The 12,757-nt window shown below is 59.5% G+C and overlaps 1 protein-coding gene across 1 annotated transcript in view; it reads right to left on the minus strand.

Annotated features, from left to right (window-relative positions):
* Positions 1 to 4,371: 4,371 nt before the first annotated feature.
* The window catches only part of GLI2 (GLI family zinc finger 2), a 255,907-nt gene continuing 247,521 nt past the window's right edge, over positions 4,372 to 12,757 (minus strand). Inside the window, exons 12-14 of the mRNA XM_060302608.1 lie at positions 11,886 to 12,164; positions 10,045 to 10,381; positions 4,372 to 8,597 (exon numbers count right to left, since the gene is read on the minus strand). Coding sequence (XP_060158591.1) covers positions 6,169 to 8,597; positions 10,045 to 10,381; positions 11,886 to 12,164 — 3,045 coding nt within the window. The 3' untranslated portion in view covers positions 4,372 to 6,168. The remainder of the gene's footprint in view (positions 8,598 to 10,044; positions 10,382 to 11,885; positions 12,165 to 12,757) is intronic.

Consider the following 12,757-nt stretch of genomic DNA (forward strand, 5'->3'; position numbering starts at 1 on the left):
TGTTAGTTTCTGCTGTACAGCAAAGTGAATCAGCTATACGTACACGTATATCCACTCTTGTAGATCTCCGTCCCGTGTAGGTCACCACAGAGCACTGAGTAGAGCTCCCTGTGCTGTACAGCAGGTTCTCCTTAGTTATCTATTTTCTATATAGTAGTGAATATATGTCAATCCCAATCTCCCAATTCATCCCACCCCCCTTCCCCCTTTGGTGTCCATAAGTTTGTTCTCTACACCTGTGGCTCTACTTCTGCCTTGCAGATAAGCTCATCGGTGCCATTTTTCTAGATTCTACATATAAGCAATATTATAAGATAGATAGATTGCATGACTTTTAACATCTGAAAGCCCATGGCACTCTGGACTCAAAAGTTCCCTCACAAAATGGGTTTGGGGACGTAGAAACTTAGAAGAGACCTCTGGACATATCAGGCTGTTGGCAACTCACAGGACTTTAGCATGCTGTTAGGTACACTGGCAAATGTTTAATGACCAGCTCTCTGCGGTTGAAGGCAGGAAGCCCTGGTTGGTCGTGTTTGCTGATTTCCATAGTATGAATTCTCCCTACACGGCCAATGTCAGTGGTCGCTACGAACTCTCTGAATACAGAGTTGGGAAGAGATGCACATCATCGGCTCAGAAGCTGACTTTGGCACGTCACTGGTTGCTGGGCCACAATGAATGACCTCACTCTCCTCCCTTTTGGATTTAGAGCTAACTAAGATAGTCAGGAGAGAGATGGAGGCTACAATTCAGTCTTACTATGATCGAAGCTGGTCTGATGCGGGAGGTTGGATTATTGTTCAGATACCGACGACCTGCGATACTTTTATAGGAGGTGCACATCTCCCTCTTCCATCGACTTGGGGCTCAGTTATGTGACCGGCCTCCTGTTCCAAGCCCAGGTCTTAAGTGGCCTCCTGTATTTTCACTTGCGCTTTTGAACCTATGCCATCAACGTGATGTCCAAACGATGCTCTGGGTCCAGGGGAGAAGGCCCAGGAGCAGAGCTGAGCTGCCTCAGCTGCCCACCCAGGGCAACACCCTCAGCTGACTCACAGACCCCTGAACTAAATAAATGCTGGGTGTTTTATGTTTCAGGACTTTTGTGGTTTTTATTGGATAGCATTACTGGTGCTTATTCAGAAATTGGTACCCAGAATGGGAGGCTGCTGTCACAGGTCCTAAAATATGGAGCACAGTTTTGGAACTGGGCAGTGAGGACATTTAGAGGAGGTTGGAGACATGGCAAGAAAAATGGTGACCTGGGTGATGTGGTGAAGAAATAGTTGTAAAATGACTGCCTATGTTCTTTGGGGAGGGAGAAAACATTTCTGTGAATTCGGGGAATTCGGCAGGCTGGTTTCCAGGCAGAATATGATAAACAGCAGCTTCTTTGAGCTGTAAATGATAAGGTACCCAAAGTAAGAGATGAGTTCAGAAAGGAACCAGCCAGTGTAAAGCAGAATTTAGAAAATGAAATGATTCCTTATTTCCTGTTTCTCCTGCTGCTCCAAGATCTTCAGATGAAGCTCTGGCCTGGGGCACAGAGACCAAGTCCAGGGCAGTGCCGGTGAGACACGGCCTCAGAGTAAAGACGAAGTCTAGGGTATGCTCTTTTTTTTTTTTTTTTGCAGTACACGGGCCTCTCACTGTTGTGGCCTCTCCCGTTGTGGAGCACAGGCTCCGGACACGCGGGCTCAGCTGCCATGGCTCACGGGCCCAGCCGCTCTGCGGCATGTGGGATCCTCCCGGACCGGGGCACGAACCCACGTCCCCTGCATCAGCAGGTGGACTCTCAACCCCTGCGCCACCAGGGAAGCCCTAGGGTATGCTCTTGATTTTAATGCCTTTGGTCTTGTGGTCCTTGAAAGGAATAAGGTGACTGTTGAATATCCCTTCAGTGACAATGCGGTGCCTAGACACAGCCTGATGTGGGGTGTCAGTAATCAATGTAGAGAGGGGGCATGTCGCCAAAGGAATTACAGGTGTGGCTTTGACGCACAGGGTGGACTAGAATGAAATATCAAAACCCGCCATGTTTGAGGGAGTTGCGTGGGCACATGTATCGTAAGTGTGGAGTACAGTGTGGGTGTTTGACACATAAAGGACCTCAAGCTCCCAACCTTCTTCGGGCAGAAAGGGGTTGGACAGTACTTTGCTACCCAAGGAGGTATACTTTCCAATGCCCTCTGTACAAGTGGGAAGGCAGATGGAAAACAAAGAGCGCCCCGATGTGGACGCCAGAGCACAACAAACTTGGGAACCTTCCACCCAGGAATAGGGTGACCCAGGGTAGGGCCACTGGCGACGTTTCCCCGGCAGGACTTCAGACGCTGTGGACCAGCGGCTGAGACAGGAGTGGCAACTGCCGCGATTCTAGCTCTGGTCCACTCTGTGCACTGGGTGTGTGTATGAACTCTATTTAGTTCTTGAGGCTCTGGGTCAAGAAGAGATGCATCCAGAACAGGTACAGACCACATGATCTTAAACTTCGAGCCCAATGACTGATTGGATAGACTTTTGGGGTCTTGCGTGAGTGTATGCTGCTTGTGGGAGGGACATAAGGCTGTGAGGGCGGACCATGGGAGACTGTATTATTGCTGAGAAATAGGCACTCTCTCCCCCTCACGCCCGTGGAAGGAGGACACGTCCCGTCGCTGACGATGGGTTTGGCCACGTGGCTTGCTTTTGCCAGAGGAATGTGGGGAAACGGACGGTGCCCTGATTCTGAGCAGAGGCAGAACCTTCTCTGCTTGCTTTCTCATGCTCCTGCCATTCCCCGAGAAGGCAATGCCCAGGCCGGCCTCCTGACCAGGGAGGAAGATGAGGGTCATGTAGAGCACGGCCAAGCTGCCCCCGCCAAGCCGGCTGGATGAGCTGCTCCCAGCTGAGCTGCCCAGCCCAGCCCAACCGGGATCAGTCAAATCCCAGCGGACCCAGATTCATCAGCCAAACAGATGCTGTGACCTGGTGCTGAGGCTGCGTGAGTATTCTTAAGCAGCATGACCGTGGCTGTGGTTACGTGACAGAGCGCGTGGCTGAGTTGAGTGGCTTCTATGGGCTTCTTAATACTGTGGCCCATCCGGTCTCAGGCAGCATTGAACATCCTGGCCTCCCCCGTCCCCAAAGCAGGGCAGAGCTGCTTCCGGGGACTTTTAGCACGTTAAGAAGCAGGGGAGATGCGAAGCCTGAGGATGGGCTTTGAGAGAAGCAGAGGAAAGGTCCCAGCCAGGTACGCTCAGTTCCTCCTCTGGAGCATGCAATCAGCTAATTAAGTTCCCCCCTCAAAGAGACGGGCTCCCCGGGGCTGGGAGTCGGCTGTAGTCTTTCCACCAGGAAAATGTGGCCACAGACGTGAAGCTTCCCCTAATGCACAGTGAAGACTCTGGGACGCTCCCAGAAAGGAAAACTTTGAATTGTTTCCCTCGGTGCAGGGGGTGGGGGGGGTCCTACACTTACTGTCAGAGAAGGCTTCTTCCGTGCATCCATGACATCCACAAAAATAGCTGAGCTGAACGCGCCGCATGCGGTTTTGGCTTCCTGACTCTCCGAGCTGGGTGCCAAGGTTTCTCTCCTGGAGGGAAGCGCGCTAAGGGGCCCGGGCCGGGAGCGCAGAGGCACAGCATCCCTGGCCCTACAGAAGGTGCCTTCTACCCCTGGCAACCCGGTCCTGCGCCCTCCCCTCCCAGCTCCAGAATTCATCCCAGGCCTTACGGTCCCCCTCCCCAGTCCCCCTGAGGCTCAGAGCAGTAGCCCAAACGCTGTTGATGGCAGCCTGCTGGCTCTCCAGACCCGGGTCCCCTGTGCACCTGCCAGGGCCGCCCCCCCAGGGCTCAGAGTCCTGCACCTGGCTGCTCCCCACTGGCCCCTTCGCCCCAGGCTGGTTGCTGGGTATCTGGGTGTTACACCTGCTCCCTCTAACTCTGCTTTTGCACCAGAGCACAGGGAGAGCACAGGGGGCCGCCTGTTTTCCTCTTCCCACTCCCCAAGACTCAACCATGCTCTTCCGACTGCTCGTCCAAGGGGGGGCTTGGGACCACAGCTGCACCTCATGTCAGCAAACCAACACAGACGTTCCGTCCAGCGGGCTGAAAGAGCAGCCAGACAACCCCTTGTACCACGTCAAACCCCGGCCCCCCCGCCCCAGACAACAAACAAATAGGCAGTGAAAGTCCCAGCTTTAAACATTTCCTGGCCAAGGCGGGATAGTCAATTTTGACGCTGCTGAGAAAAAAATACAGCCTCGTTTCCGTTCAAATGCACCGAATTTATGGCCCAGGTTTTCATTAACTACTGTCAAGGAAGAAGCAGATAGACCAAATAAATTATGAAAAAATTACTTTTTTAATGTACAAAAGGACTTATTTACAAGTTGAGTATGTCATCTCAATTCATCGCATGTAGAAAAAGCTAAAAATGTTTTGGACATATAAATCTGACCGGATGACTCACCTACAGTATTTTCAGGGATGCTGTCTTCTGTACAGACAATATACAGGCTGGGAACAGCTAGCGAAATCCTAGCGCGGGAAAAGACCGTGCACCACACAGAGCCCAGAGCCTTGGAGGTGTCCCAGGGCTGTCGTTTGAAGTTGGCCTTGTCTTTGGACGCTGACAAAGCATTTGCTGTTCTGGGATGTAGAGTCCCAGGTGAGGCTTCGGCCCTGTCCTGGTTGAAGTCAGGGTCATAATCGGTTCCAGGTTCATAGTGGTGCAGGTGGATTTGGCAAGGTTGCCACGAATTCAACACGGGAAAGGTGCGCGGTGTTTGTACATGTGTGTGGCAGGGAGGATGCACCTACTTACCCTACTGTATATTTGGGAACAATGTCTTCTGACGCCAGTTGCAAATTCCATTTCCAGGTGGGGCTTGGCCAACACTGAATAGGAGAATTCAGTGATGGTCCCTCAGAGTCCCAAGAATCAACCCCTTCACCCTCCCACGCTCACTGAGAACACCATACGTATCATCGTTCTCTGTGAAATGAACAGGAGGGCGGCGGGAAGGGAATCCAGAAGACACCGCGACTGCATGCGGTAGCTAGGGGGTTGGTCACTGGGCTGCTGGCGAGCGGACAGCATGGCCTGGAGGAACTTGGGCGGAGGTTGCTGTCAAGCCCTGGGGTTTATCCATGGTCAAGTGGGTGCATAGTGCATTGGAGAAACAGGCTTGGGTAAACACGCGACTTCCTCGTCCTACTGGGAGACCTCCAGGGCAGCCTGAAGCTGGGCCCCTGGTGCGCTCACTACCCAGGTCCCAGGCCACGCTTCAGCTCACCTTGGCCATCACACCTTGGCTCACCTTGGCTCACCTTCAGCTCACCCACAGCAGCTCCGGCAGCCCCGAGGTATTTAGAAATGTGTTCTTTTCAGGAAGGGCTACATTCTACACGCATGAACACTGTAAACATGGTCTGGAGAGGCCAGGGTAGCTTCTGGGCTTGCCCTGAGTATTACACTGTTTTCTTTCCTTTTTTCGGGTGATACTTCCATACTTCATTCATCCACACACACCTGGACAGTCGGCCAGCTGTAAACTTAGCTTTGCGGGGTAGACATGCCTGCTCTACCAAACCTGGAATCAGGATGTGCTTCCAAATCATCCAGGTAAGATTTTTTTCCCACTCCCTGGCAAGGGATGTTAGAGGCCTCAAGAATTAAGCTTCCTAGAAGAATTCCGGTGGGCATGAATTCCTTTACTTTGCAGGTACTGGAACAAGAAACTTATCTTCCTGGTTTAGAATACCTAGTATGGCTTTCAGATTCAAATCCAAATGTGGTTCCTCTCTCCTCTTTCCACGTGTGCTTGGAAAGCCCTGGGCCAACGTAATCCCTCATTAGCCAGATGACAGAGGTGACAAAGCCAGAACAGAGTGGTCCTATAAACACCAAAGGCTGCGAAGCGCTGTGTAAACGAGTTTTGCATTCCTGCCTTGCCTTTTCTGTTGAGGCTTTTTTTCAGAGTTCCGACAGATAATCTAAAAGAAGACCAGACAGGACGCACGTAAACCTGCCCTTAAAGCCTCTGTGGTCTGAACCAGCCACTGGCCAAACTCCCTCATACCTATTTAATACTTCTGGGGGAAAAAGATGAAACGGACGAAAGGCCCGCGCTCTGGGAAGCGCTGGTCCCTCGGGGTCCGCACAGCGCCAGGCGCCGGGGCCTTAGGTCATCATGTTGAGGAACTTGCTCTCCTCGGCCAGGCTGGTGAGCATGGAGCTCATGTCCCCAACCGCCATGTTGCTGATGCCCGCAGGGATGGAGGGCAGAGTCAGGGAGTTGCGCGGGGTGGTGAGGCGGGAGGAGCTCTGGGAAAAGCCGTGGAGGAGACTGGGGCTCAGGGCCCCCGAGAGCAAGCTGGAGTGATCGCCGTCATCCATGATGGCATCAAAATCAATCTGGGGGGCCTCGAGTAGCTGGGAGTCCACAGTGCTGGACACCTGGTTGAGCCCTGGCGAGGGCAAGGCCTGGGGCTGCGGAGGCTGGGGCCGCATGGCCTGGCAGCTGGCCTGGTTCTCCAGGCCTCCGTTCTGCTCGTACATGTGGATCTGGCCGTAATAGTAAAGCGTGCTGCGGTCCTGGGCCCCGCCCGCATCCTGGGGGGGTGCCTGGGGAGTCAGGGCCAACACGCCGCCCATCGTCCCCTTGGGCACAGACTCTGCCATCTCCTGGTCGGCTGACAGGGCAGCCATGGCGTGGCCAGAGGCCCTGGCATAGGCCAGCTGCTGCCCCGCACGCACCCCACGGCGGCGGCCAGCAGGGCCGGGCTCTGCGGGTGGCCGGGGTTGCACTAGGCCGAAGCTCGATCCGGCCGCCCCTGTCGGGCCCTGCTGAGGCCCCACGAAGCCAGGCTGGTGGGAAGGCACAAGGCTGGGGCCTTGGCAGTAGCCCTCCTGGCTCATGGCTGTGGCCAGGTGATGGCTCTGCTGTGGGTAGCTCTGGGCTAGGTGAGGTGGTGGCATCCTAGCCAGGCTGGAACTGGGGATGTCAAGTTCCCTGTGGCTGCTGCCCATCATGGCGGGGTCAGGGACAACTTCCATCTGCTGGGGGAGCCCCAGGTGGCCTGGCTTGGCCGCCATGTTGCTGCAGGACCGGGGGAACTGGTGCGGGGCCCCACCCAGGGGGCTCAGCTGGGGATGGGCTTGGCCGTAGCCAGGGTGGGCGCTCACAGCAGCCGCCATGCTGGAACACTGGCCACCTGCCCCTGGCTGCCGCAGCTGCTGCATGTAGTTTACCCTGGGCGCGGAGGGCGCTCCACCGCAGGGCTGCAGGTGTGGCTGCGAGCTGTCCAGGACCCCGGGGCTCAGCTGCAGGCCCTGCTGACTGTAGCCTGGGTACTGGCTGAAGGCTGGCTTCTGTGGCACCACCGCCAGGTGGCCCTGTGGGAAGGGCGGAGGCTTCCCCTGGCTGGCCAGGGCGTCCACGGTGCCGGAGCTCACCTCGTTCCACTGCACAGGCATGCTGTTTTTGTTCAGGCTGGAGGGGGCCACGTAACCCAGTGGGCAGCCTCCCAGCACAGGGGCAGAGGGGCCCACGTTGGAGTCTGCGGCCGCTATCGTGTGCCGGCCGTGCAGCCCGGGGCTGGGCAGTTTGGGGTTCTCGGAGAAGCAGGTGCTCTCCGGGGGGTACACCTTTGGGGCGCTCTCCTCCAGGGTGCCACTGGCATGCGCCTTGATGTACTGCACCACGTCGTCGGGCAGTACAAGGTCGTCCTCCGGCAGCCCGAGGCTGACCTCGGGGCCCACGCCGTCCGCCCCCACCGCCAAGGCCTCCATCACTGCGTTCTCGCTAATACTGGGCGGCCGGGGCGAGTAGGGGCCTCGGGCCAGGCCGCCGTCGGCGCTCGCGTGGCTCTGCAGACGGAGGCCTCGGCCCTGGGCGCAGGGCAGCGGCAGAGCTGCCGGGGTCACGTCGTGGGCGCTGTGGAAGCGCTGCACCCGCGGGGGCGCCAGGGCGTCGGGTCGCCTCCCGGGATCGCTGGCCCTCCGCGCCCCACCGCCCGGCGCCTCATGGGGGAAGGAGGGCGCCGGCCCCACTGGCCCGTAGTGCGGCCCATCGCTGCCCCGCCGAGGCCCGATCGGGTGCGGGCAGGCAGCGGGCAGCATGCGCTCGGGTGCATCCAGGAGCGCCAGCCGGGTCCGCAGGCTAGCGCGCTCCAGGCCGGGCAACGGGGTGGGGGGCGGCCCGCCCGTGGCTGCCGCGTACTTGGCCCGCAGGCTGTACTGCTGGGCGGGTGTGAGCTGGAGCAGCCCCGGGCCGCCACCACCGCTGCCGCCATACTGGCTGGCCTCGCTGGAGCGCCGCGACGCGTCGGTGGAGATGGGGTCATAGGAGTCGGCGGAGCTGGCGGGGTGTGCGCGGCCGGCGCCCAGGGGCGAGGCCTCGCTGGAGCGGCGGCTGGAGAAGTAGGGGGAGATGCCCGAGGAGCGGCGGCTCACGGTGTAGGCCGAGCTGACCGTGCTGGTGGAGCTGTCGCGGCGCTCCTGCAGGTGGCTCAGCACGGTCACCTCGCCGGCGGACAGATCGGACAGCCGCGGGTTGGGCAGCAGCCCCGCTGGCCCGCCGCCGCCTCTGAAGTTTTCCAGCACGGAGCCTGCGGGAGAGGAGAGGGTTCAGCGCCGGGGACTGGGGACAATGGGCGGTACACTGCCTGCTTGGGCCGCGCTGAGGCTGCCGGGCCCAGAGCCCTGGAACGGGACCTGGCACCCAGAAGGAACCCAGCCAATGATTTCTCAAGAGGAAGAAAAGAAGGGACAGTTAGCAAATGGTGGCACTCATAGCCAGGGCAGCTAGTGGAAGGTAGGAGGCCCGATCCCAATCCAGCACTGCCCGGCTGGCCCTGCGTTCTCATTAGGTCCCATCCTCAGTTTCTCCAGCTGTGGATGGGATGTGCCTCTCCGTAGCACTGGGTTATCCCCAAGAGCCCAGGAGGGCCCTGGCCACAGCTTCCCTGCATCCCCACCATCCACGGATGGGCGCTGCCATGTGGGCTCCCCTGGGACTGAGTTTACCCAGCAGGCTGTTTAGGGGGACTGTCCTGAGACCCACAGCCACGGCGGGGTGGTGTGGAGAGGCAGCAGAGTGGTTAGGGAGAAGACAGCTGCAACGCAGGCCCACCGCCAGCCGCGGCTCATCTCACAGGCAGCTCTGGGCCTTGAGCAGCCTCTACAGCCCTGCAGAGATCTATCCCTGGACGTGGGCCATGCCGGGAAGGGTGACCTTGGGTGAGGCAGCTGTCAGCACCCCAGGCAATCTCTGCAGGAGGTGGGGAGTTGAAGGCCATCTGCCGGCAGTTCCCTCGACAGCTGGGGCAACGAATCCCCCCTTCAAGGAGGAGCAGGGTGGTGCCTCTCAGGGTCTCCTCGTAATAACTCAGTGCCACGGTGCACACTGGGCCCTGGAGGGCAGTGTGGAGGCTCAGTGCCCCAAGGTGTCTGGCGCCCGGCACGCAGCCTGGCACAGTGGCACTCAAGAAACGCCTGGTGAGGACATCTTCCACCTCAAAGTCTGGCCAACGCTTCCCGAGGCTGAGCACAGGGCTGCCCCCTCCGTGACGCCCTCCCTGCGCCTCCCCAGCTGCCCTGCTTTCTCTCGAGCTACACTGAGCTCTGTCCTCGGCGCTCCTTGCTTATTCGGCATCTCGTAACGTGGCCTTCTAACCACAGGGACCTGGAACGTGTCCCTGTCCCGCCGAGCCCTTTGCCGTGGTGTGCGCGGCAGGTGCCTGGTAGGCAAGTGCATGGCTCACGAGGAGAGCAAGGGCTGAGCTGGGCCTGCCTGCCTTGGGGCTTATGGGGATGCAGCATGGTGTAGCCGGAGGAGCATGGGCTTCGGAGCCACTCAGGCCTGGGCTGAGCCTCAGCTCTGCCACCGATCTGAGCAAAGCACTTTCACCTCTCTGAGCCTCAATTCCCTGACCTGTGCAATGGGCTTGTAAGATCCATCTTCTCCAGGGCACATGGTGCGTGGTGGGTATGAACCTCATCGTGCTGCCCTGGGCTCCCTCCCACCCCACCTGCACGCCCGGGGCCTCCACTCACCACTTGCCGGCAGCGGGGGCAGCTTGGAGTTCCGGGTGTGTGGAGCCGGCCCGGCCCATGAGCAGGAATCCTTGAGCGACTTGAGCTTCTCCCTCTTGAGCTGCTCGAACCGGTGCACGGTGGTCATGTGTTTGCGCAGCTGCAGGCCACCGGCAGAGGGGGTGGCCAGGGCGGAGGCGTCGGCCCCCGGCGGTGGGTCCTCCAGAGCCGTCAGGTCTGCCAGGCTCCCGGGCCCTGTCCCCGGCATCTCCACACCGCTGTCATTGTTGGGGGCACTGCCCAGAGGAGAGGGCTCGCTGCTGCAGGAAGACTGGGCCCCGGGGCTGGACTGACACAGCTGTGGGGAGCGTGGTGAGAAGGCACAGACTCAGAGGGTGCGAGCACCCACCGGCCCCGCCACCCACGCTGCACCCTTGCACACCCGGGGGCAGGACGCTGCCGTACGGAGGAGCTTTCAAAGCACCACTGCTCTGAACCTCGACTTCCCCAGCTGTAAGCGGGACCCGACCTGACTCCTGGAGAGAGTCGGTGGATGGATGGAGACCACCCGGCGAGTAGAAGGCAGCGGGTAATCGCCAGGCACCCACCACCCACCCGCCCTAGCCCCCTGCTATGCTCCTAAGCTTTCCCAGCCAGCGTCTGGGCCGAGCTCTCTGCCGGCAGAGCTTTCAGTATGTGGACCCTATGAAGCTGAGCCCTACAGAGGCTGCCGCAGCCGCGTGAAATTGACAGGAAGGAGGAGACTCAAGCACCCCAACAACAGCGATGGGGGTGGGCCACTCGATGAAGTAAGAAACAGTGAAGGCCTGCTACCTGCCGTCTGCCCAGCAGGCCGGAGGTGGGTTGCTAGAAAGGGAAGGGTTGACCGCGGAGGGTGCAGCTGCTGGACACAGCCCTCACCCTTGACCTGAGTGGCCACCCCAAACCAGCCCTCCCTCTGCAACAGGGTGAATTGAGGCGAGAGCTGGTGGCACACGTGTACGGGGTGGAACCCCACAGAAACTGGGCTCCCTCCACCGTGACCTGGGATCTGAGCCCAAATGAGGCTCACCTGGGATGCAGCATCCTTGGTTCATTTCTAACCTGAAGGCTCCCAAATTCCAGACCTTTCCAGGGGAGCTGCACACAGCACGGCCCACACCCCTCACCTCGGCACTCAAGGCCTTCTGTAGGTCAGGCCCGCCCTGCTCCGCAGTCCAGATTCACACCTCCACCCTGCCCTGACCCTCACTTGGGCTTGGACCCCAACGCTTCCTCCTGTGCCTGCAAGCTTGACCCCCTGCTGCCAGCCTCGAGCTGTTCCGACGGCCCCACCTGCGGTGCCTGCGGTCTACGTACCCGAACCTGCCTTCCCGGCCGTAAGGAGCCTGGACAAGCGCCCCAGCCCCCCTCACTCACGCCAGCGCGCCCAGAGCCCACCCCGCTGCTCCGCTCACCTCAGTACCGTCTATCCTTAGGGGAGGTACAGTCAGGAGAAAGAGGTGGAGACAAAGAACAGGTGGTTAGAACAAAAGGGGTGCAGGCCAGAGGGGCAAGGACGCAGAGACAGGACAGAGGGGCGGGGGCAGCTGCAGCGGCGGCGGGTACTGGTTGGAAAGGCAGACACCGGGTACCGCCCCACCCCCTGCAAACTGACCGCGTCGGGGGAGGCATCCCCGTCACCCACGGCCTGCCCAGCAGGATGGGACCTGGCACGAAACAGGTTCCATGGGGGCCCAAGGTGGTGATGGGGGCCAGCTGAGCTGGAGAGAGGAGGGACATCCTTGCACCCCTGGTGCCGCTGGGCACGGCCTCCTGGGGGCGGGGTATGGACCAGGCCTCTGCTGCGCAGCCCTGCTTACCCCGGAGCGCTCGGTCTTGATGGCTTTGACGTGCAGGCAGTCCTCCACGGCCTGGCTGGTGCTGCTGGCCTCGGCGCTCTCCTCGGAGCCCCGGACAGGCTCGGCGCCGGCCTCGCTGTCCCCGTTCTCCCTGAGCAAGGGGGTGCGGAGGTGCACGTCGTTGCGCTGCTTCTTGGTGACGTGAGCATCTGGGCCGTGGACTGTTTTCACGTGCTTCCGGAGGGAGCTGGGGTCTGTGTACCTCTTGGTGCAGCCTGGGATCTTGCAGATGTAGGGTTTCTGGAAGAGAAGAGGCGTTACGGATGGGATAGGAAGGCAGACTCCGCCTGGGAGCACCGTCCGTCCTCCCGGAGCCGCGTCCTTCGGCAGAGCAGAGCTGGCGGCACTGTCGGAAGGCGCTGGGCCCATGGATGGAGCCACGTCAGCCCCGCCCCGCAGGAGTCCCGCCCACAGGAGTCCCGCCCCGCAGGAGCCCCGCCCCGCCGGCTTCGCCTGCCACCTTTTCCTGCAGGTAAGCCTGTGGTTAAGGGGGTCCCCACCACGGACCAGGGACATGGATCAGAGCCTGTAGAGGGAGGGGACACACAGTGCCTGGTGTGATCCGCATAGCGATTGAGGCGCTGGGCATTTTGGTATCAGTAGAGAGTGTATTACCTCGTTACACGTCTGTGACACAGCACGAACACCTGCTCTGTCTCACGAGGAAAGACAGGTTCAGAGAGGCAAAGACACTGCCCCCAAGTCACCCAGGAGTGGGATGAAAACCCAGGGTTTCTGAACCTCGGTCCTGAGCTCATACACACACACAAGTGACATCCACATATACTCTGTCTACATGCATACGCGCACACAGGTACACACACAAGCACACA

The sequence above is a fragment of the Globicephala melas genome, chromosome 7, assembly GCF_963455315.2.
Source record: "Globicephala melas chromosome 7, mGloMel1.2, whole genome shotgun sequence".
NCBI classification, from domain to species: domain Eukaryota; kingdom Metazoa; phylum Chordata; class Mammalia; order Artiodactyla; family Delphinidae; genus Globicephala; species Globicephala melas.